Raw genomic sequence first — 25,300 nt, forward strand, 5'->3', positions numbered from 1 at the left:
ACACACGCTGCTGGTGTAGCCCAGCTAGTCGCACACACAGGGACACGCACACATATTAGACACACACACTGCTGGTGTAGCCCAACTAGTCGCACACATAGACACACACACATATTAGACACACACGCTGCTGTGGTTGCCCAGCTAGTCGCACACACAGGGACACACACAGATACACACACATATAAGACACACACTGCTGGTGTAGCCCAGCTAGTCGCACACACAGGGACACGCACACATATTAGACACACACACTGCTGGTGTAGCCCAGCTAGTCGCACATACAGGGACACACACACATATTAGACACACACACTGCTGGTGTAGCACAGCTTGACGCACACACAGGGACACACACAGACACACACACATATTAGACATACACACTGCTGGTGTAGCCCAGCTAGTCACACACAGACACACACATATTAGACACACACACTGCTGGTGCAGCCCAGCTAGTCGCACACACAGGGACATACACACACATAGAAACACATGCACACACATACACAGGGACACACACATACACAGGGACACACACAGACACACAGATATTAGACACAAGCATAGAAAAACCACACACAGACTCAGACACAAACACATACTCAAACACACATGGAGACACAAGGACGCATTGACATACGCATACACACACAATTATACAAATGGATCATTGAATACCTTAGTTAACACCATTAGTAAAGGATTACTGGACACATGAGTTAACTATGAATTAACATTAGTTAATGCAGTATTAAGCATTAACTAATGTTAATTCAAGGATGACTAGAAACATGAATTGGCACTGAACTAACATTAGTTAATGCTTATCACTGCATTAACTCATGTCTAGTGATCATTACTAGATACATGAGTTAACTATGAACTATCATTAGTTAATGCTTATCACTGCATTAACTCATATGTCTAGTGATCCATTACTAGATACATGAGTTAACTATGAACTAACATTAGTTAATGCTTATCACTGCATTAACTCATATGTCTAGTGATCCATTACTAGATACATGAGTTAACTATGAACTAACATTAGTTAATGCTTATCACTGCATTAACTCATATGTCTAGTGATCATTACTAGATACATGAGTTAACTATGAACTATCATTAGTTAATGCTTATCACTGCATTAACTCATATGTCTAGTGATCATTACTAGTTAAATGAGTTAACTATGAACTAACATTAGTGAATGCTTATCACTGCATTAACTCATATGTCTAGTGATCCATTACTAGTTAAATGAGTTAACTATGAACTAACATTAGTGAATGCTTATCACTGCATTAACAAATGCTAATGAAGCCCCCTAACCCAGCAGTGAGCCCGGTCGTCTTACGTTCATGCAGAAGGGGAGCAGGACGGGTTGCTGGGTGTACACCCCGGCCTTCTCCTCCTCCTCCCCCTGCACCTCCTGCTCCCCCTGCACCTCCTGCTCCTCCTTCTCCTGCCTTCCGCTGTAGTAGAGGATGGGCTGGACACAGTCCCCGTCCGCCACGAACACGCTGTGTCTCCCCCCCGCTGCCACATCCCACACCCTGATCCCCTCTGAGAACTGGGGAGGGGGGGAGGAGGAGGGGGAGGGGAGAGAGGAGGGGGGGGGGGGGGGGAGGAGAGGGTGAGGGAGGAAAGTTGTGGAGGGAGAGGGACAGACAGACAGACAGACAGATTGTCATTAATACTGGATGAAAGCAGGTTCCTCTATCATCAAACATTGCAGGTCTTTGTGGATGTAGTACTATAGCAGGTAGGTAGTTAGATAGCAGTAGTTAGTAGGAGTTATAGTAGTAGTGTATCAGGGTAGTTAGAGGGTGGTTGTTAGGTCATTATTGGGGCAGATATTGTATTTGCGCCGCTGATCTCTTCTCCGCTCCTGATTAGCGGATGATCCCGCACGCATCACGCTTCCGTGTCGCAACGCCAGGCTGTTTTACGCTGTTCTGTTGCCACGACGGCACTTTGTGTCTTATGTGTAGAGTTCATTGATATATACTGCAGGTTGCTGTTAAGCACCAATTTCCCATGTGGGAACATTCTTGCTTTTCCTATCATTTATGCGTTGGTGGTTGGCGATGGTTGTTTTCACGTTATTAGTTCAGGTTAGCGCAACGTAGTTAGAGGACCCGGCAGACTTACCTACATTTTATTTCTGGTCGGGGGGAAGATAGTTTGTTCCCCCAGAAATAGGTTTAGTTAGGGTTTCCTTTCTTTTTTGTTCTATTTCCTCTTGTTGATTTAATAACCATCCCACCTTGTGTCTAAAGCAATGCTTAAATAAATTCATTGTTTCCAACGCAGCCCATTGTCTTCAGCCTATGTGTTATTTGGTACCATTTCCGACCATGTGGTGGTGCCGTAACAGTGGTAGTTAGTTAGCAGTAGTTAGTAGGAGTTATAGTAGTAGTGTATCAGGGTAGTTTGAGGGTGGTAGTTAGTTAGCAGTAGTTAGTGGGAGTTATAGTAGTAGTGTATCAGGCTAGTTTGAGGGTGGTAGTTAGTTAGCAGTAGTTAGTAGGAGTTATAGTAGTAGTGTATCAGGGTAGTTAGAGGGTGGTAGTTAGTTAGCAGTAGTTAGTAGGAGTTATAGTAGTAGCGTATCAGGGTTGTTAGAGGGTGGTAGTTAGTTAGCAGTAGTTAGTAGGAGTTATAGTAGTAGTGTATCAGGGTAGTTTGAGGGTGGTAGTTAGTTAGCAGTAGTTAGTAGGAGTTATAGTAGTAGTGTATCAGGGTAGTTTGAGGGTGGTAGTTAGTTAGCAATAGTTAGTAGGAGTTATAGTAGTAGTGTATCAGGGTAGTTTGAGGGTGGTAGTTAGTTAGCAATAGTTAGTAGGAGTTATAGTAGCAGTGTATCAGGGTAGTTTGAGGGTGGTAGTTAGTTAGCAGTAGTTAGTAGGAGTTATAGTAGCAGTGTATCAGGGTAGTTTGAGGGTGGTAGTTAGTTAGCAGTAGTTAGTAGGAGTTATAGTAGCAGTGTATCAGGGTAGTTTGAGGGTGGTAGTTAGTTAGCAGTAGTTAGTAGGAGTTATAGTAGCAGTGTATCAGGGTAGTTTGAGGGTGGTAGTTAGTTAGCAGTAGTTAGTAGGAGTTATAGTAGTAGTGTATCAGGGTAGTTTGAGGGTGGTAGTTAGTTAGCAGTAGTTAGTAGGAGTTATAGTAGTAGTGTATCAGGGTAGTTTGAGGGTGGTAGTTAGTTAGCAGTAGTTAGTAGGAGTTATAGTAGTAGTGTATCAGGGTAGTTTGAGGGTGGTAGTTAGTTAGCAGTAGTTAGTAGGAGTTATAGTAGTAGTGTATCAGGGTACCTTTGCCAGGCGGGGGACGGTGCTGGGAGACTCCATGTGGCCCAGCTGACCTGAACTGTTACTGCCCCAGGAGAACACCTGGACACACACACAAATAAACACACACAAAGTTAGACAAACACACACACACACAAGACATGAACACAGTTATATTTCATTGCAACTCCAAAACAAATGGTACTCTGCTTGGTCTAAGCAGCATGGTCTAGGCTCTGGTGCTTTGATTGAGGTTCTAGACCACGCCAAACCAGACTAGACGATCCAAGCCCTGACAGGCCCCTCGGGGGGGGGGGTCTCCTCAGGGTGTTGTCTCCTCGGGGAGGTGGGGGGTCCCCACAGGGGGGGGGGTCTCCTCAGGGTGTTGTCTCCTCGGGGGGGGGGGACTCCTCAGGGGGATGGGGGGTCTCCACAGGGGGGGGTCTCCTCAGGGGGGGGTCTCCTCCTCACCTGAGAACCGGCGGTGAGGGCCAGGGAGTGGTGGTCGCCCGCCGCCACGCGGACCACCTCCTTGTTGTTCAGGCTCTTGATGCACAGCGGCTGGGGCCTGAGGAGGGACCAGAGTGAGGTACAACAGTGAGGAACCAGAGACACATGGGGAGGAACCACAGTGAGGAACCAGAGAGAGGAACCACGGTGATGAACCACGGTGAGGAACCACACAGTGAGGAACCAGAGACAGGGGTTGACACTTGGGTTTCAAAAGCACTTGCCCATCGGGCAAGTACAGGTCATGTTGAACTTGCCCGAATGTGGTGTTCACTTGCCCAAATTAAAATCAGAATCGTGAATGGGCCTCTTTTAGCCAGGCACCCGGCATGGTTTTGGGGGGCTCAAAAAACTCATCCTAGCTCAGACTGAAGCTGAATGTTTGCTTCCACACATGTTTTGTTTAAAAAATAACAAACTTCTCTTTGTTTACTTATTTATCGAACGGTCACATCGTGCCATGAAGTGATTTCAGTCCACCGTTGCAACCGATTAAAGCTATCGCCCAGTTATATGTAGACCTGCATGATTTTATTCAAATGTACATAACTAAATGTCCAAGGTAGTAGCAAAGATGTCTTTTTTAGAATTTTTTTTATGCGATCAGAATCAACTTTGTGGACAAATATCACAAAGGTAAAACTTCATCTTTGGTTGTTAAAAGAAAAGGGGACGTTTCTTCTTAAGTTGTTATTTGTGAGTTTTAGTCACAGAATGATATGGTTTGGACTGTCGGAATAAGTGGAGGCTCAGCTTTCATGTAATACAGGTCATACTCAGAAAATTAGTGCAAAAGTTCATTATTTCAGTAATTCAACTTAAAAGGTCATACTAATACATTATGTAGACTCATTACATGCAAAGTAAGATATTCAAAGCCTTTATTTGTTATAATTTTGAAGATTAGGGCTTACAGCTTATGAAAACCCAAAATTCAAAATCTCAGAAAATTAGAATATTACATGAAATCAATAAAAAAAGGATTTTAAATAAAGAAATGTTGGCCCTATGAAAAGTATAATCATGCCTATGTACTCAGTACTTGGTTTGGGCCCCTTTTGCATGAATTACTGCCTTAATGCGGCCTGGCATGGATGCTATCAGCCTGTGGCACTGCTGAGGTGTTATGGATGACCAGGATGCTTCAATAGCGGCCTTCAGCTCTTTGGCATTGTTTGGTCTCATGCCTTTCATCTTTCTCTTGGCAATGCCCCATAGATTCTCTATGGGGTTCAGGTCAGGCGAGTTTGCTGGCCAATCAAGGACAGTAATCCCATGGTCATTGAACCAGGTTTTTGTAGTTTTGGCAGTGTGGGCAGGTGCTAAGTCCTGCTGAAAAATGAAGTCAGCATCCCCATAAAGATGGTCCGCTGAAGAAAGCATGAAGCGCTCTAAAATGTCCTGGTAGACGGCTGCGTTGACTCTGGTCTTAATAAAGCACAGTGGACCAACACCAGCAGATGACATGGCTCCCCAAACCAACAGACTGTGGAAACTTCACACTGGACTTCAAGCATCTTGCATTCTGTGCCTCTCCAATCTATCTCCAGACTCTGGGACCTTGGTTTCCAAATGAGATGCAAAATTTGCTCCCATCAAAAACGAGGACTTTGCTTTAGCCCAGGTAAGACGCTTCTGACATTGTTTTTTGTTCAGGAGCGGCTTGACAAGAGGAGTACGACATTTAACGCCCTTTTCACAGATTTGTCTGTGTGTGGTGGCTCTTGATGCACTCACCCCAGCCTCAGTCCAGTCCTTTTGAAAGGCCTTTTGCACACAATCCTCTCCAGGCTGCGGTCATCCCTGCTGCTTGTGCACCTTTTTCTTCCACACTTTGCCCTTCCACTTAACTTTCTATTAATGTGCTTTGATACAGCACTTTGTGAACATCCAACTTCTTTTGCAATTACCTTCTGAGGCTTTCCCTCCTTGTGGAGGGTGTCAATGATGGTTTTCTGCACAACTGTCAGGTCAGCAGTCTTCCCCATGGTTGTGAATCCTACTGAAGCAGGCTGAGAGACCATTTAAAGGCTCAGGAACCCTTTTCAGGTGTTTTGGATTAATTAGCTGATTAGAATGTGACACTTTGAGCCTACAATATGGAACCTTTTCACAATATTCTAATTTTCTGAGATTTTGAATTTGGGGTTTTCATAAATTGTAAGCAATTATCTTCAAAATTATAACAAAAAAAGGCTTGGAATATCTCACTTAGCATGTTATGAGTCTACATAATGTATTAGGTTGGCCTTTTAAGTTGAATTACTGAAATAAATGAACTTTTGCACGATATTCTAATTTTCCAAGTATGACCTGTATATAGTTTGTGAGGGTCAAATTTCGTGAAAAAGATCGCTATTGCTGTGCATGTGCACAGTAATGAAACCCAAAACCGTGTTCTTGCATATGACTTTCCTTGGTAATTCGCCTCAATCCAAAGTACTTCCAAACCGCACTCCTCCATCACTACTCCATTTTCCTTCTCTACCAAAACCGGGCGCAGAGGCGCTGCACTTGAGATGCTAGCTGTGTTGGCTAACCTTTAGATAACACTGTCGCATCACTGTCAGAGACCGCACTGCGAGTGAATGACAGAAGGCGGGGCTATATTCGCGGTCAAGCGATGCGTGTCTGTTAACTCGCTGTCCGAGAGAAGAGAAGACAGCACGCTGACCAATTGCAAATACATCTATTTTGTGTGATTGCGGAATAAAAGGTTGTTCTGCAGTTTTTAAAAACACTGGTCGTCACAGAAATCGTCACACAGGTCACGTGACGATTTCTGGCTAGAAGACGTGTTTCCACTGAGCTCCCGCTCCCACTTGTCTTTAAATATATTTTACTTCAAGTTATAGCTCCCAGTTTCTAATTGCATTAACTCAGTAGTGTAAGAACTAGCGGCAAGCAGAAAAAGTACAATTCTGACAACAAGTAATGTCGAAACAGATGAAAATCAACAAACGAGGAATGGCTAATGCTGCAACTGCTAGCCAAAAAACGGTTTCGCCATTATCTTTCCGCTTCGGAGGAGCAGATGGAGAGGAGCCCTCCCCGACGGTGAACACCGCAGTTCTGATTCGCGAGGTAGCTCAAAACTTTGGCGACATGATGGAAGAAAAACTTTCCAAATTCACGGAGACTTTGGAAAAAATATCCACTACGCTGGAAAGCCATTCAAAACGCATCACCGAGGCCGAGCGGAGAGTGTCGGATGTGGAGGATACAGTGACCGGTCTACAGGGGAGGCTCGCTGAAGCAGAGAAGAAAATTAAGCTCATGGCTGATGGCATGGATGATATGGAGAACCGCAGCAGGCGGGATAACATTCGTGTTCTCAATCTGAAAGAGTGCACCGAGGGAAAAAACCCTATTCACTTCTTTGAAGATTGGCTGCCTTCCGTGCTTGGCTTGGAAGCGACTCCCAGCGTTAAAAGCCGTATCAAAATTGACCGGGCGCACCGGAGCTCGGGGCCGCGAGGTGTGCGTCCCCGCCCGGTGATTATTAAACTGCACAACTCCAGGGATAAAGCGAGGATAATGGCCGCATTGAGAGCGAGGCCTAATCTGGAACATGACGGGCAGCGGATCTTCATTCATCAGGATTTATCGTCTGCGGTTCGGGAGAGAAGACGAGCCTTCAACGGTGTGTGCCAGGCTCTGATCGAGAGGCATCCGCTTTAACATGCGCTTCCCAGCTACACTGGCTGTGAACCACAACGGCAAAGATCACAAGTTTGAATCACGAAGAGATGCAGAAAACTTTCTCAACACGCTGCAGTAAAGCCGGACAGGAGACGCCTGAAGTATGACTTTTATCATGCTTGATCTGGGAGACTACATGGACACATATCATTAAGGTCTACGTAAGTTTTGTTCTGTTTTCGTTTTAATTATTATTATAACAGCAGTTATTGTATTTTGAGAGAACACTTCCACAAGCTACTTTAAAGGCACAAATGGTGACATGGCTTTACTATGTGCAATTAATACGTTCAAGGTTTGTGTGGTAACTATTAAGTGATCTCATTATGCTCACTCTTGTAGGTTAACATTTAAGGAGGGGCTCTCTCTGTTCATTATTAACATACTTTGATACCTTATATTGATATGTGGCCGGAATGACAATAGGCAGGTAAATACCTTTTGTTGTCGGGGCGGGGGTGGGATATGGAGCTTTTTTATTTTTTTTATCTTGCTCCAGAAGTGGAAACTGATTTTAGCTCCTATAGCACTACCCAGTGGGTAGCTTTTTGTTTTTGTTTTGTTTTGTGTGTTAATATTTCTCATACTCAGGTATCTTCTTCATGTTTACATCATTCTCTGAGTATGAAGAAGGTTCTTGTTTGTGTTCATACCAGCACAGCTCATTCATTTCATGTGCCAAATAACGCTGTATTGTACTATGCTCATGGTAAGGGGTCATTTTCAGTTAGATATGGATCACTTTTATTTGTTTTATGTTCAATCATATAGTTAATGAGTAGTACGAAAATCATAACGTTAAATGTCAAAGGAATCAACCATGTTGTTAAGAGACGCACATTACTTTCCATGCTTAAGAAAGACAGGGTACAGGTGGCATTGTTACAAGAGACGCATCTTACAGATATTGAACATTTAAAATTAAAGCGGGACTGGGTGGGTCAAATTTATTACTCTTCTTTCAATTCAAGAAGCAGAGGGGCAGCAATACTTATCCACAAATGTCTTCCATTCACACTAGATAAAGTTATTCGAGATACAGAAGGAACGTTTGATATAATCACTGGGTTTCTATATGGTGAACGGGTTCTTATAGGAAGTGTCTATGCACCAAATACTTTTGATAGCTCATTTTATTCAAAGTTACTGGCTGATATTTCTTCCATATCCCTGCCTTATGTAATACTTGGAGGTGATTTTAACTGTGGTCTGGTGCCTGAGATGGATTATGGCCCACCTATAATCGGACCTCCATCTAAAATGGCAAGAGCTACGATAGAGCTCTGCTCTGATATTGGCCTTTTTGAAGCATGGAGAATCACTAATCCACGAGGAAAAGTTTTCACTTTTTTTCTTGTCCCCACCATTCTTTTTCTAGAATTGATTATATCTTTGTTTCTAGACCACTACTAGATAGAACCGGAGCTTGCTCCATTAACACATGTGTTCTCTCGGACCACTCATCAGTCTCTATTGAAGTAGTGCCACCTTACCATGACCCTTTTTCTAGACACTGGCGTCTGTATCCGTCTCTTCTTAGCAACCCTGCATTTGTGACTTATTTAGAAAATCAATGGGAACTCTTTATTTCCACAAATGACTCACCTGAGGTTTCTGCGTCTACTCTATGGGAAACAGGCAAGGCATTTCTTAGAGGGTCCATCATTTCTTACACGGCCGCAAAAAGGAAGACTACATTAGTAAAACAGCTAGAGCTTGAGCGAGATATTGTTAGCTTAGACAGAGAATTTAAAGCTTCTTCCTCCACATCTGTGTTGAAGAAATTGGAAGCAGCCAGATCTGCTTTAGATCAACTTCTAACTCAAAAAGCAGAATCAGCAATATTTTATGCCAGGCATAGACTGTTTGAATCCGGTAACAAACCTGGCCGGCTACTTGCTAGACTAGCCCAGGGCAAGGCAGGGTTCTATGCAATACCTTCGCTCAGAGACAGGAGGGGTGAACAACACTTTGAAACCAAAATGATCAGTAAAATAATGAAAGAGTTCTACCAAAATTTATGCTCATCTGAGTGTCAAACTACGTCAGTTCCAAGGAAAAGTTTTTTTGATAATATTAAACTCCCTTCATTATCTGAGGAAAGCAGAATAGATATGTGTAGGCCGATTACGGCCCAAGAGGTCCTGGATACAATTAAATCCTTACAAAGTGAGAAGGCTCCAGGTCCTGACGGTTTTGCTCCCGAGTTTTATAAAAAGATGGCAAAATTTGTGGTGGGTCCTTTAACTAACATGTTTATGGAGTCATTTGACGGGGGCTCACTTCCACCAACTTTAAATCTCGCCCATATATCTCTCATTTTAAAGAAAGATAAACCCCCTGATCTTTGTGCATCTTATAGACCAGTGGTTCCCAAACTGTGGTACGCGTACCCCCAGGGGTACGCCACGTGACACAGGGGGTACGCGAAAAAATTCAAAAGAAAAAAAATAAAAAACATCGTTTGTAAAGAGCGTCATTACATGTTTAAACCGGCGGATTAATAAGCGCCTGTTCACTCACTGTCATGCATAGACATGTATAGGCTACCCTCTGGTGGTCAGTGAATTAATTGCACTGCCGAAACAAACACGTTGCCCGCCGCCCGGCTAACCGCCGTAAATGGATAAATGGCTAAAAAGGATAAATTGCCCTTCCAGAGGGACATCCACTGCTGCCACCAGTCAGCTAACAGTTGAAGGTGCACTTTCCAGCGACAACAACCCACATTATTCGTCACCTTCAACGTCGTCTACCTTTGACCGGGATGCTAGCGATGCACCTGTGGCTGGTCACACTGAGAGCATAGCCACGGACAGTGGTGAGGAGTCCGATGCAGAGCCTCCTGATGCGGGAAAGCATGCAGCGACGGGCAAAGGAACAACCTCGTCAAAAAGGCGAAAATATGATGAAAACTATATTGCTTTGGGGTTCACTAAGATTAATACTGGTGGATTTACTCGGCCACAGTGTGTTACATGTGCAAAAGTACTGTCTCACAACTCAATGAAACCGTCACTGTTGCGCAGACATTTAGAAACAAAACATGCTAATTTGAGAAACAAGCCACGGGAGTTTTTTGAGCGAGAATTGAGAGGACTTTCTACCAGTAAGACTTGCATACGGGAGACAGATACCGTTAATAGGAGCGGGCTACAAGCATCTTACATGGTGAGTTACAGAGTGGCTAAAACTGGCAAACCACACACTATTGTCGAGGACTTAATTGTCCCTGCTGCCATGGATATGGTCGGGACGATGCTGGGGGAAAAAGCCAAAAAAACTATACAGACCATGCCTTCATCCAATAACACTGTTTCTCGGAGAATCAGTGACATGGCCGAGGACGTGTTAAAACAACTACTACGTCGTGTACGAGCCAGTGAATTTTACGCGCTACAGCTGGATGAGTCGACAGATGTAGCCGGCCTGGCACATGTCCTGGTATATGTGCGATACATTCATGAAGGGACAATTAAGGAGGACATGCTTTTCTGCAAATCTCTGGAAAAAAGGGCAACTGGAGAGGACATTTTCAAAATGCTGGACACCTTTGTGACATCAAACGGACTTATGTGGACACAATGTGTTGGTATCTGTACCGATGGCGCACGGGCCATGTCCGGGAGACACAGCGGAGTAGTAACGCGCGTGCAAGCGGTTGCTCCTGATGCCACTTGGATTCACTGCAGCATCCACCGAGAGGCTCTTGCTGTCAAGGGAATGTCTGCCAGTCTGAAAAATGTTTTGGACACAACAGTGAAAATGGTGAACTTTGTGAAGGCCAGGCCCCTGAACTCTCGCATTTTTTCTGCATTATGCAGTGAAATGGGCAGCGATCATGAGACGTTGCTACTTCATACAGAGGTGCGCTGGTTATCAAGAGGCAAAGTATTAACACGTTTCTTTGAACTCAAAGATGAACTTAAGATTTTCTTCAGTGATCACAACTTTCATTTGTCTGAGCATCTGCACGATGAAAAGTTTCTTACACGCCTGGGTTATCTGTCCGATATTTTTTCTCGTCTGAACGAACTTAATCTTGGATTACAAGGGGTTTCAGCAACCATATTCAACGTGCGAGATAAAATTGAAGCCATGATAAAAAAGTTGAACCTCTGGTTAAACTGCACGGAGAACAACAACACAGAGGTCTTTCCCACGTTGCATGAATTTTTATGTGCAAATGAACTCTGCCTGACAGACAGCATGAAACACGAGATAACCGCGCACCTCCGTGAGCTGGCTGCACAGCTGCGCAGGTATTTCCCCGAATCTGACAGCTCAGACAGTTGGATACGTCATCCGTTTACAGATGTGCCTGCTTTCTTATCAACATCTGAACAGGAAAGTCTCATTGAGATCACAACAGATGGTTCCCTGAAAATGGAATTTAATCAGAAGCCACTGTCGGATTTCTGGATCGGACTGTGCACAGAATACCCCGTGCTGGCCAAACGCGCTGTTAAGACTTTGATGCCCTTTGCCACCACGTACATGTGTGAGAGTGGATTCTCAGCTCTGACAAGTATGAAAACAAAATACAGAGCAAGACTTTGTGTGGAGAACAATTTAAGACTCAGACTTTCTCAAATTCAGCCAGATATTGCAGACCTATGCGCATCCTCTCATGCACACCCTTCTCATTAAAGCTGCGGTGAGTTTGTAATTTAGTTTCAAGCGGTTTATTATTGAATATGTTCTAGAAATTTAGAAATGTTTGGTAGATTACTTTTTTCAAAAGTGAACTGGTGTTGCACACTAAAAATGCTGGTAAGAATTGATCCATTTGGTGAAAAATAAAATAATATAGAAATGTATAGAAATATGTGTGTGTGTGTGTGTGTGTGTGTGTGTGTGTGTGTGTGTGTGTGTGTGTGTGTGTGTGTGTGTGTGTGTATGTGCGTGCGTGCGTGCGTGCGCGTGGTGATGGTGGTGGGGGGACTTACAGACAGGTTTTTTGTGTGTGTGGTAGTAGGGGGTACATGGCTGGATCTCAGATGTCTAAAGGGGTACGTGGCTGTGAAAAGTTTGGGAACCACTGTTATAGACCAATAAGCTTGCTCGGGGTTGACTGTAAAATTTTATCCAAGCTTCTGGCTAGGAGGTTGGAGGAGGTGTTGCCCATTCTGGTGAAGCAGGACCAGACAGGATTTATCAAGGGTAGATACTCTCACTCCAATGTCCGACGGCTCCTAAACTTTATTCAATTCGCACAAAATACAAAAAACAAGGTTCTTGCAGTATCACTGGATGCTGAAAAAGCGTTCGACCGGGTGGAGTGGGAGTATCTATTCGATGTTCTTCACAGGTTTGGTTTGGGTGCAGGCTTTGTTGAGTGGGTCAGAGTGTTGTACTAATCTCCGGCTGCGAGGGTCCTTGTGAATGGTTCAGTGTGTGATGCTTTCCCCTTGTGCAGGGGTACGCGTCAGGGCTGCCCCCTTTCGCCTTTATTATTTGCACTCGCCCTCGAGCCTCTTGCAGAAGTTATAAGGACCCACCAGGGTCTTTCGGGTGTCAAGTTAGGAGACTTTGAATACAGGATTTCACTCTATGCTGACGATATATTATTGTTTATTACAAACCCTGAGAACTCCATCCCTACCTTAATATCAATCATTAATCAATTTGGCCAGATATCGGGGTATAACGTTAACTACAACAAGTCAGAGGCCTTACCATTAGGTGGCTGTGGGCCCTGGGCGGCCCCTGTCAATTTCCCTTTCAGGTGGTCGATCTCAGGTTTTACTTACCTGGGCATCAAAGTATCAGCAGATATTAAGGAGCTGTACAAACTAAATTTCAAAGTTACCTTGACAAAAATTAAAGGTGACCTTGACAGGTGGTTTGATCTCCCATTGTCCTGGATGGGTAGAATAAGCTTAATTAAGATGAATGTACTTCCCAGGATATTGTACCCTATGCAGATGCTGCCATTAAAGATCAATAGGAAAGTAATCTTGGATATTGAACGATTGTTGTCTAAATTCATATGGCACGGAAAGAAAGCTAGAATAAAGATGAAGTTATTGCAATTACCAATAGACAGGGGGGGTCAGGCATTCCCTAATTTTCTATACTACAATTGGGCTTGTCACGCCCGTATAATATCAGGCTGGCTTAGACATTTTCTACATCAAGGGGAGCCCCCCGTAGATGCTTGGTGTTGCACCCCTCTATCTATTTTTAGCCTTACCTCAACTGCCTTAGGTGAACTTCCAGCAGAGGTTAAAACTAACTTTATTATGCTTAACACACTTAGGATTTGGCGTGACATCACTAAACACATTGGCCGAAGAGAGTTGTCATCAGCGTTACAACCTTTAACTAGGAACAAAGCTTTCCCCCCAGGCATTGGATTGAATATTTTCGATGATTGGTTCTCAAAGGACCTAAGATTTGTTTCTGATTGATTTGAAAACGGTAATTTCATGTCATTCACTCAAATTCAGAATAGGTAGAAAGTATCACGTAACCACTTCTTTGGTTTTCTCCAAGTGAGGCATTTTGTAAATTCTAATCTTAAATTACAGAATGATCAACCAATGTTGAGTCCTATTGAAAGCTTCCTTCTTCATTTTAATTTGAATACCCTCAATGACAAGAAATTTATTTCTCTTTTTTATGAAAAATTAATGCCTTCTAACTCTGCTAATTCTGACAGAGCGAGGGATCTATGGGAAAAGGACTTGGAGGTTGAACTTAGCACAGAGGCCTGGTCCAATGCTTTTATGTCTGCTAAGAAAATATATACATGCAACAGACTCAGGGAGTCAATATAGAATATTACACAGAATACAACGTACTCCTCAATTTCTACACAAAATTAATCCTGAGTTCTCCCCCCTCTGTCTTAAGTGTAATAAAGGCATAGGAACCTACTACCACTGTATTTGGCAATGTCCTTTAATATCCAGATATTGGGAAAACGTTGCTAAGGAGCTTAGTTCAATTTTTCACAAAAAAATTAAGTTGGACCCAGTTTTGTTCCTTCTGAGTGTAACTACGGCACAGCTCCCTCTACCCACTGGACAGTTGATTTTATTGTATAAACTTCTGCTTTTAGCAAGACGATGTATTCTGTTCCAGTGGATTCAGGAGAAGCCACCCTCGGTTACGCAATGGTACAGAGAAACATTTCGTGTTTTTCCTATGGAACGTCTTAGTGCTGTTTAAAAGGTAACACCAATGCTTTCTATGATGTATGGCAACCCTTTCTTGATTATCCTCCTAGTGATCTTGCTGAGCTCTTGCAGAAAGGACGCCCACACCTTGTTTTCACAAATAAATAGTTTGTATAGTCTCTTCCTTTGACATGACTCCGCTGTAAACAATGCTTATATGATCCAAATATGTATTTATGTGACCTTTATATCTCATTACTCTTTTGTAACTTGACAAGTTCTGTGCTGTGTTGTTCTTTGTTTGATAACAGAAAATCAATAAAACATAATTGAAAAAACACTTGAATAAATAGCCTTTATATTAACATCCACCCATAATCCATTTGCCCGTTCGGGCAACCAGATATCAATCTCAACTTGCCCAAATATTACTTTTAGTTGCCCCGGGCAAGCAGGCAACCGTTAGTGTCAACCCCTGCAGAGACACACGGTGAGGAACCACAGTGAGGAACCAGAGAGAGGAACTATGGTGAGGAACCAGAGAGAGGAACCACAGTGATGAACCACGGTGAGGAACCACACGGTGAGGAACCAGAGACACAGGACACAGGTCAGACCCATCCTCACACCAGGAAAGAGACACCGTTCAGTCTCTCAGAACGCTGCTCATGAACCACACAGGAAATGACTGACGGATGACGCAAATTAACTCGAACCGCATGATGATGAAATACATGTCAGTTTAATAACCACAAAATTACTTGTGAAATAACCAAAAAGGCCTTTTCTTTGGAATTACACACACACAATGGATATAACTAATCACAATAAACTATAATAATGAAAATAATAAAAAATGGCTTTTCTTATCTGAAGTAAAAGATAAAATATGTAAGTTAAAACCTTTCAAACAGAAAACCAGTCCACTAATCAAACCAACACAGAACCAGTCCACTAATCAAACCAACACAGAACCAGTCCACTAATCAAACCAACACAGAACCAGTCCACTAATCAAACCAACACAGAACCAGTCCACTAATCAAACCAACACAGAACCAGTCCACTAATCAAACCAACACAGAACCAGCCCACTAATCAAACCAACACAGAACCAGTCCACTAATCAAACCAGAGGTGTGTTCTGAGCTCCAGGTAACATACTCCGTCCCTCACCTTGCCAGGTGGTCTCCGTGGCCCAGCTGGCCCCTCCCCCCCTGGCCCCAGCTCCACACCTCGGTCTGCAAGGAGGGCAGCACCTCCTGGCCCCCAGGGACGCAGCCCCCCAGTTGGGTGAGGGCCACCGCTGGGCCCCGGGGCTGCCCCAGCTTCCTCAGCAGGCGGGGGGAGACTGTGGGGAGTGGGAGACAGGAAGTCAGGCACACGCAGGTCGCAGCGCCACAGGTAGAGTCAGGGCTGCTACTCCTCCACTAGGTGTAGCAGCCCTGATACACCCAGTGGAGGAGTAGTAACCCTGCCTCCACCTGCAGGTGGAGGCAGGGCTGATACACCCAGTGGAGGAGTAGCAGCCCTGCCTCCACCTGCAGGTGGAGGCAGGGCTGCTACTGCTCATCACACAGGACAAGTCAGTCCAAGAAGCCATTTGGAGGATTATTGTTAACGGATGTTTCAGTGATGGTACGATGGTTTGAAATCAGAGTTCTTACCATCGACCTGACGTCTGGCTCTGCACACACAGACACACGCATGCATGCATGCACACACACACACACACACACACACACACACACAACCACGCACACAGACACATACCTATGCATGAACACAGACACACACACACACACAACACCACACAGACACACGCACACCAACGCATGCACACACAAACAGACACCCATAACGCATGTACATGCACATGAGCACACAGGCACACGGCAGCATGCACGTGCACACAGACAGCCGCCCACCGCGCAAGCACACAGACACATGTGTGCACGTGCAGAACGCATCAAGCACACGCACAGAGGCACGCGGCAGCAGCTTGTGCATGCGTGCGTGCGTCCAGCCACGCGTACGTGCACGTGTACATGCGTCCACCCACGCGTACGTGCACGTGTACATGCATGCACCCACGCGTACGTGTCGTGCATGCGTCCATGTACTCACAGAGCCAGACATGAGAGGAGGAGTAGGAGGCCAGCAGGCTGACGGAGTATCTACCCTGAGAGAGGAGCCCTGGGAGGGAGAGGCGACGCCGGCCCTCCGCCTCCTCCGCCCGGATGTCCCCGGTGCTGGAGCTCTTCTTGCCCTGCATCGACTCTTCCAGGGCCCCCCCCCCGCCGCCCGCTGGCCCCCCGGAGGAGGACAGGTAGTAGTGCATCATCTTCTTCAGGGAGAGCGCCTCGCAGGTGGACGCCACGCGCTCACCCACCGCCGACGCACACGACGTCACCAGGCTGTTGAGGGCGGAGCCGGGGTGGTGGGCGGGGCCGGGGGGCGGGGCTGGTTCTGATGAGAGCTGGGGGAGAGAGAGGGAACAGCAGGGGGTGACCAATTAAGAAGCTGCTTTGTTGAATAAACGAGGAAACCAATTAAGAAGCCTCTTATTTTAATAAACAAAGAAACCAATTAAGAAGCTGCTTTCTTTAATAAACGAAGAAGCCAATTAAGAAGCTTCCTATTTGAATAAAGGAGAAACCAATTAAGAAGCCTCTCATTTTAATAAACGAAGAAACCAATTAAGAAACTGCTTTGTTTCTTAAACGAAGAAACCAATTAAGAAGCTGCTTTGTTTAATAAACGAAGAAACCAATTAAGAAGCTGCTTTGTTTGAATAAACGAGGAAACCAATTAAGAAGCTGCTTTCTTTAATAAACGAAGAAACCAATTAAGAAGCTGCTTTGTTTAATAAACGAAGAAACCAATTAAGAAGCTGCTTTCTTTAATAAACGAAGAAACCAATTAAGAAGCTTGCTATTTGAATAAAGGAGAAACCAATTAAGAAGCCTCTTATTTTAATAAACAAATTAAGAAGCTGTTTAGTTGAATGTACCTCCTATATTGGCTCACCTCTGCAGTGGCCGTCTGCTCCGTCTGGGCGTGGTCGGGCTTCTCAATGTGGGCGTGGCTTAACGGCTCTAACTGGGTGTCGCCCGACGGTGCCATGTGGGCCTGGCCTAAGGGCTCCATGTGGGCGTGGCCTAAAGGCTCGATAAGGGCGTGGTCTGACAGCCTCCTCAGGTACTCCCGGACGGCATCCTTGTCGGGATAGGGGGAGGCGTCCTCGGTCCCCAGAGCCCCGTCCCCGTCGCCAGGGGCTGGGTCGGTCCCAGCGGGGGGAGGGGCCACCACAGGGGGCGGGGCCACGCCTCCATCGGCCGGGGCGGCGACGCCCAGTGGTGTCTCAGAGGCGCGGCCCTCGGGGAGCCTGGGCTTGGAGGGGGAGGTCCTGAGGCTCCGTGCGGGCGACGCCCCCCTGGGCCGTGTCTCCTCCCCCTCCTCAGTCAGCTCCACCCCCAGGGGGCAGTAGTGGGAGTCGGAGATGATGACGTGGTCCTCGCGGTCCGTCATGGTGTACAGCAGCTGGTGGCAGCGGCCACACGCATCCACGGGGGCCCCGGTGCCCCGCCCGCCCCCCCGCGGCCCCTGGCAGCGCACCAGCGCCAGGCTGTGGGTGGAGCCACACGCCACCTGCAGCACGTGGCGCCCGGCCAGGTGCTCCACCCGCCGCGGGCGCCAGGAGGGGGCGGGGCCACCGGAGGAGGAGGCGGAACCCAGCAGCCCCAGCTGGGGACCCCGCCCCCAGGCCCAGACCTCCCGCTCGGCCGAGAGGGCGAGGGAGTGGGCGTGGCCTAGGGCCAGCTCCAGGACGGGCACGGTGTGGGCGGGGCCTGCCGGGAGCAGCAGGGCCACGGGGGCGGGGTTGGGGATGGAGGCGGGGCCTGCCAGCCCGCACTGCCCCGCCCCGTTGGCGCCCCACATGTGGACGCCACCGTCCTCCGTAACGGCGCCGCAGTGGGAGGAGCCCGTCGCCACCGAGACCACCCGCCGCCCGCTAAGGGAGGACTCCAGGGCCGGGGGCCGGGGCCCGGGGGAGGGTGGCTGTTTCCATGGAGACACGCCGAAGCTGTATACCTGACCGCCTGCAGTGGAGAGAGAGCGAGAGAGAGAGAGAGAGAGAGAGAGACAGAGAGAGAGAGAGAGAGAGAGAGAGACAGAGAGAGAGAGAGAGAGAGAGACAGAGAGAGAGAGAGAGAGAGAGAGAGAGAGAGAGACAGACAGACAGACAGACAGACAAAGAGAGAGACAGACAGACAGACAAAGAGAGAGACAGACAGACAGACAGAGAGAAACGCAGACACACACACACCACACACAAAACAACACATACACACACACAGATATGTTTACACATCTCTCTCAGGCATAAATGCTGGTGGAGGTGGAGGTGACATTGACCAAAACAATGATGTGGAAGTAAGGCAGGGATAGTATTGATTATGTATCAGTGAGGCCAATCCAATCCAAATTGGGGGAACTATTGAGAAAACCAACCCCTCACCTTCCACCAGCAGGAGGCCGTGGCGGGCCCCCAGGGCGGCCTGGACCACAGGCCGGGAGAGGAGCAGCCTCTCTGGGGTCAGGCTGCAGGCGTAGCCCCTCCAGAGGTGGGCCAGCCCCCGCGCCCCAGGACCGGCCTCCTCCTCACCGCTGGGGAGACAACACAGTGTGGGACGGCCCCCTTATTAGGACGGGGTGGGTGGGGGGGGGGGGGTAGTGGGTGAGTGAGTGAGTGAGTGGGGGGGGGTTAGTGAGTGAGTGAGTGAGTGTTTGTTGGGGGGGTTAGTGCGTGAGTGAGTGAGTGTTTGTTGGGGGGGTTAGTGCGTGAGTGAGTGAGTGTTTGTTGGGGGGGTTAGTGCGTGAGTGAGTGAGTGTTTGTTGGGGGGGTTAGTGCGTGAGTGAGTGAGTGAGTGGGTGAGTGAGTGAGTGAGTGAGTGAGTGAGTGAGTGAGTGAGTGAGTGAGTGAGTGAGTGAGTGAGTGAGTGAGTGAGTGAGTGGGGGGGGTTAGTGAGTGGGTGAGTGAGTGAGTGAGTGAGTGGGGGGGGTTAGTGAGTGGGTGAGTGAGTGAGTGAGTGAGTGAGTGAGTGCGTGAGTGAGTGAGTGAGTGAGTGAGGGCTGCACCATCCATTGTTTTCGTAATGGAACCGCGATACTCTCACGCATGATATTCAGACGACCAAAGCATGCGTAGAACTAAACTTGAAGATGAGCTAAAGAAGATTGAGCTCCAAAGAAAACAAAGTCAGGTGTCTGGAATCATTTTGGTTACAGAAAAGAAAAGAAAAAGGTTTTTTGTCAATCCGTATCGAAGGAAGACAAAATATCGCAGTACTAATTATCTGATATGTTGCAGATCTAGCGTGGTGGTATTGTCTTTGGGATTTAATGTCCGGTTGCTATGGTTACAGTCAGAGTAAACTAACAACCAGCTGTTTGTTTCTCTCCCTGATGTCTGTTTTCTGTTCAAAACAAAAAGCAATTTTCCCTGGGAAATGAATTATTTGCTTTTCTTTAAAATATGTAATAAAATTGTATGTGCTACAAATTATATTATCCTTGGGTGTGTCTAATGAGTACCTCCTAGTAGAAAAGTTCTGCATTGGTTTAGTGTGTTTGGTTACCATACCATGGAAGCTATTGAGCAAAAAGCCGTTTTCCATAGGAAATGAATGGAGTCATTTATCGACGGTCCCACTGTGTAAAGCAAGCAGTCAGGAGCCAGTGGGGGTCCCTTGGTGGTCCCCAAGACGGACTGAGAGCACGGCAGGAACCCAAATGAAGATGGGAATATCTGTTTCATACCCAACAACAAACTAACCTCACCACGGTGCAGCGGTCATGTGACCCTCCAATGCCGCCTTCAAAATGCTCAGAGTTTCCGAGAGGTTCGGACCTTAAGTTTCGTGCGGAAGTAAAGCAACCTGAGTCCTCCAAGATCACGTCACAACAATGACTGCCCATTTCATTGATGGACTAAAGTCAACTTACAGCAAGCACTAGGTGAATTTAACACCAATTCTAACATTTGCATTAGGATACATTATAGCTTTCAATATAATGTAAGCTGATAAATTCTCCCTCATGTTCAACCATCGCAAGAAGTCCTAATAACTGATTCAATTGATACAGCAAAGAAGCGCAAAGAGCGGGCATTCATACTTGTGGTTGTTATGAAGTCTAGTCTCATGAACAATCAGTTTTCCGGTTTTATGTCATTGCCTACGAACTTCTGAGGGGCGTTTCCTCAACACTCTTATTAATGGAATAACAGAAGGTTTATGCAAAGACACATAACAGTTTCTGAACCTCTGAGATGCTTCAAAGGCGGCACAAGAACCCCTTTACAGGGATGAATGAGTGAATGAGGAGTCACCCACCATTAGACACTTACACAAGAAACCATTTCTAGGGCTGAATGAGTGAATGAGGAGTCACCCACCATTAGACACTAACACAAGAAACCATTTCTAGGGATGAATGAGTGAATGAGGAGTCACCCACCATTAGACACTTACACAAAAAAACATTTCTAGGGATGAATGGATGAATGAGGAGTCACCCACCATTAAGACACTTACACAATAACCCCTTTCTAGGGATGAATGAGTGAATGAGGAGTCACCCACCTGTTCTTCACTGATTCCATCAGTGTGATTGCTCCGTCGCCATGACAACGCTGACTTTCACCCCCGGCGGGAATGAGCTGATGATGGTCAGTGAGCCTGTTGGTTCAATACCAGTATAGAGAGTGAGTACAAGTATAGAAAGTGTCAGTCCCAGTATAGAGTGGCAGTCCCAGTATAGTGTCAGTCCCATTATAGAGTGTGAGTCCCAGTATAGAGTGTGTCAGTCCAAGAATAGAGTGTCAATCCCAGTATAGAGTGTCAGTCCAAGTATTGAGAGTGTCAGTCCCAGTATAGAGTGTCAATCCCAGTATAGAGTGTCAGTCCAAGTATTGAGAGTGTCAGTCCCAGTATAGAGTGTCATTCCCAGTATAGTGTCAGTCCCAGTATAGAGTGTGTCAGTCCAAGTATTGAGAGTGTCAGTCCCAGTATAGAATGTCATTCCCAGTATAGTGTCAGTCCCAGTATTGAGTTTCAGTCCCAGTATAGAGTGTCATTCCCAGTATAGTGTCAGTCCCAGTATAGTGTCAGTCCCAGTATAGTGTCAGTCCCACTATAGAGTGTCAGTCCCAGTATTGAGAGTGGCAGTACCAGCAAAGTGTGTCAGCCCCAGTACAGAGTGTCAGTCCCAGTATAGAGTGTCAGTCCCAGTATAGAGCGTGTCAGTCCCAGTACACCACAGTGTGTTTAGTTCATTCCCAGTGCTGCGTGTGGTCAAACAGGTTGGAACGCCGGTTGTGATACTGGTCCCTTTACTCTGCGGACGTCACACGTTAACGCTGGTGACACGGTGTGCGCATCTACGGCCTTAATAAATCAATTAAACCGTCATTTAAAAGTCATTAATGACTCATCAGCGCCTAATTAGTAATTAATTAGCGGGGAAAACGGAAAGTTTATAGTGAAGTCGTGACCTCTTGCAGCCAGTGTTGCCAGATTGGGCGGGAAATCTGGCCCAATCTGGCAACACTGGCTGCAGGTAGCGTTAGCCACCTAGCTCCCGACTCCTCAGCTCCCTAAAGGACCGCCCTACTGGCTCCTCTCTGACACTACGGTGCCGTGGGTTGGCGGGGGTGGACGGCACTCACCGGGACGCTAGCGGTCCATGACCGGGTGTTTGGTGGGGTCCAGGGGGATCTGTCGGTCTGTTTGTCTGTATCAGCGGGCTAACCCGAACCCTCTGACGGCGCGCTGCCGTGTTGTTGTGGAGCGACGGAAGCGCGGAGCGGTCAAATCAGACGAGGATCTCGGAAACGCGAATTACACCGAAGTACAATTAATTAATTGTATATATATTAAGTTCACTGAAGTAAAACGTGTCCGTCCGTCCGTCTGTCTGTCTGTCGTTGCCGCCAACACGGTCGGCCAGACGGTCAGCGAGAGGTCATTCGCTGTTGAAACAATGTTGCGTGTCTTCTCAAGTACCTTCCAACGGATGGCTATAAAAAACATTTTGGATCGTTGTCTATGGAGGCAGTATCCTGCCATAATTCACCTTGTAAAAAAGATTTTGCAACACTGAAAAAAGAGTATAGCCTGAAAAAAAAATTAAAACATCTGCAAACATGATTTTGTGTTCTATTTTATCTTCTTCATCATTTTCACCAACTCATTTTCAAAGTTTAAAAAATGTCACCAGCTCATTTGCAGTTTCAAATCTGGCACTGTTCTAACAGTGTATTTCATTGTTTCCCGGTTTTAAAACCTTGTAAATGGGATTCCGCAAACAGGTGTTCATACATTAAGAAATAAGTTTTGAAAGGTTGAATATTTATTTTTAAAAATTTGTAAAGGTGTAAATTTACACCATTGCAATGTACTTGTTCAGAACTGACTTTTCAGCACTGACTTTTCAGAGATTTGACCACACAGGCGCAAGCTTTGAGTCACGTGATTATTGGCAGTGTTCTCTCGCGCATTCGTTTTGAAACTCCTGACAGTCAAAGGTCTGAAATTACGGAACCAGTAAAGGGACATGGGATAAAAAAATAATAATTAACGTTTCTCGTGAGCACGAAAAAGTATCTGGTGCGCACGCCAATACCACGGGATGTCCAGCTGGCGCAATTTCGCAATTCTCCCAAAACAGTGGTTACTGCAGATATATTACTCATAGACTATGTCGTGTTCTTGAAGAAAGTAGTTCAATCCGGGTCGCTTTTAACTCACTTTATTAGTTAAAGTATTTCGGTATGGTAACTATGAAGCAAAAGGAGGGAATTGTATTTAACATGCGTGGAGATAGATACCGCATTCATCTTACAGCCCCGGGGGGCTTTCCCCGGGGCTGTCAATGGGTCTACCATATGTCTCTGACCTTATCTGACTCCCGCTCCCAGTTTGTATCAAGTAGGCTTGGCCTATGTGACGTATTGGCTCCGGCTTCCTCACCTGTATGAAGGTGCTGCCATCTGTGGCTGGAGTAGTTATTGCAGCTTATATGTTGGTCCTGCTCCCCTTGTGCCTAGGTATAGTAATGCAGCTTGTGTGTTCGATCCTGCTTCCTTGTGGCTATGTGGGGGCAGCTTATGTGCTTAAAGTACGTAACAACTACAACTGTTTAAACAGCAAAGACAGAGACATGTTAGAAGTCAACAACAACATAATTTATTGCAGCAATTAAAAATTCCAAAAATACATGCTTAGCCGAAATGTAGGCCTACGATCAAGGATAGAGGCTGGGCATTGACACACGCCTTTTTACACTGCCAAGCCGGTTCGTTCGCAGCTTGGCACGCCCGGCGATTTCACCGTCTTATCTCAAGTTTCCTATGTACAACCGAGGGGGTCAAATCCCCCGTTCGTCACGGCACAGGCTTTCTTGGTTCACTGGAGAAGGCGGGGCTGCGCACGGAGACTAGACCTCTTTAGAATAATTTGCATACTCCCGAATGTTTTTATTTTTTTATGGATGAACACACCTGCATGCAAGAATGAGTTCACGTCTGAGTGTAGGCTATAAACGCGATAAACTATTTACAAGTGCAAGGACGCCAACATATTCTTTATTTTGCTTAGCACTTGTTTTTTATCCCGACAAAAGCCTCTTATATTTGATAATTTAACGTTGCTAAGTATAATTGACCGCTGTCAAGGAAAACAAAGGACTTTTTGCCTCTAATGACGTCTTTGGTATCACTCCGCAAGTCGTCGAGTGTCTTCTGTTGTTAAGCAACATCAATGTCTTTGGCGGACTATTTCTCTGCTGATCAACAATGAATGGTGGTAACAAATAAATTGTAAAAAGACACACCATGTGAAGTTATTTTTTCGTTTTGGCAAGTAGCCGTGCAATAAGTAGGATAATGTATAGAATGCCGCCGGTCATTATCGAAAATAAGCCCCTTCAGGGCGAAGCAAGACACCTTCGCTGCGCGTCGGTGTCCTGTTCGCCCTGTCGGGGCTTATTTTCCCGATAATGACCGGCGTTTTATACATTATCCCTTACTTATTACACGGCTCTTCTCAATGCTGTAGACTGCTCCATTCACTTGCATGGGCCTCTCTAACGTTCAGCTGTCAATTATTTTTGATTATTACACGGCTCTTCTCAATGCAGTGGAATGCTCACGTCCACCATATTTGACCGCTGTCAAGGAAAGTGTTTTTTTTTGCCTCTGATTCACGTCATCTGTATCACTCCGCAGTCCGGTAACTTATCAACCCCAGCGTATTCGGTTGCTAAGCGACGTCAACGACTTTTGCAAACTATTTCTCTGCTGATCAACGCTACGAATGATAACAAATACATTGGAAAAAAGACACTGTGTGAAGTTATTTTTTCTTTTTGGCAAGTAGTGTTGGGAAAAACGGTCTGTCTAGTTACTGGACCAGATGAAATGAGACGGAGAGGTAATAAAGTCTATCGGCACGAGGACCTTGGATTTATTAAGTAAAGTGGCAACGGTTATACAGAGTCATAAGCGTGAGAAATCGAATATGTCTAAGTCCCTAATCAGCGCTGATGGTTCGTCCGGAGCTTCGCCTCCGTGGAAGGTCTGCTTCGGAAGAAGGTGAA

The 25,300-nt window shown here is 46.0% G+C and overlaps 1 protein-coding gene across 1 annotated transcript in view; it reads right to left on the reverse strand.

Annotated features, from left to right (window-relative positions):
- als2b (alsin Rho guanine nucleotide exchange factor ALS2 b) overlaps positions 1-22,467 on the reverse strand; it is a gene marked incomplete at its 3' end in the record, with an annotated part of 36,921 nt that extends 14,454 nt beyond the window's left edge. Inside the window, exons 1-9 of the mRNA XM_079738198.1 lie at positions 22,371-22,467; positions 21,286-21,381; positions 19,161-19,309; positions 17,669-18,741; positions 16,820-17,117; positions 15,815-15,989; positions 3,774-3,870; positions 3,327-3,404; positions 1,367-1,582 (exon numbers count right to left, since the gene is read on the reverse strand). Coding sequence (XP_079594324.1) covers positions 1,367-1,582; positions 3,327-3,404; positions 3,774-3,870; positions 15,815-15,989; positions 16,820-17,117; positions 17,669-18,741; positions 19,161-19,309; positions 21,286-21,305 — 2,106 coding nt within the window. The 5' untranslated portion in view covers positions 21,306-21,381; positions 22,371-22,467. The remainder of the gene's footprint in view (positions 1-1,366; positions 1,583-3,326; positions 3,405-3,773; positions 3,871-15,814; positions 15,990-16,819; positions 17,118-17,668; positions 18,742-19,160; positions 19,310-21,285; positions 21,382-22,370) is intronic.
- Between the last annotated feature and the right edge of the window lie 2,833 nt (positions 22,468-25,300).

The sequence above is a fragment of the Pollachius pollachius genome (genome assembly GCF_949987615.1).
Source record: "Pollachius pollachius genome assembly, chromosome: 6".
NCBI lineage: Eukaryota > Metazoa > Chordata > Actinopteri > Gadiformes > Gadidae > Pollachius > Pollachius pollachius.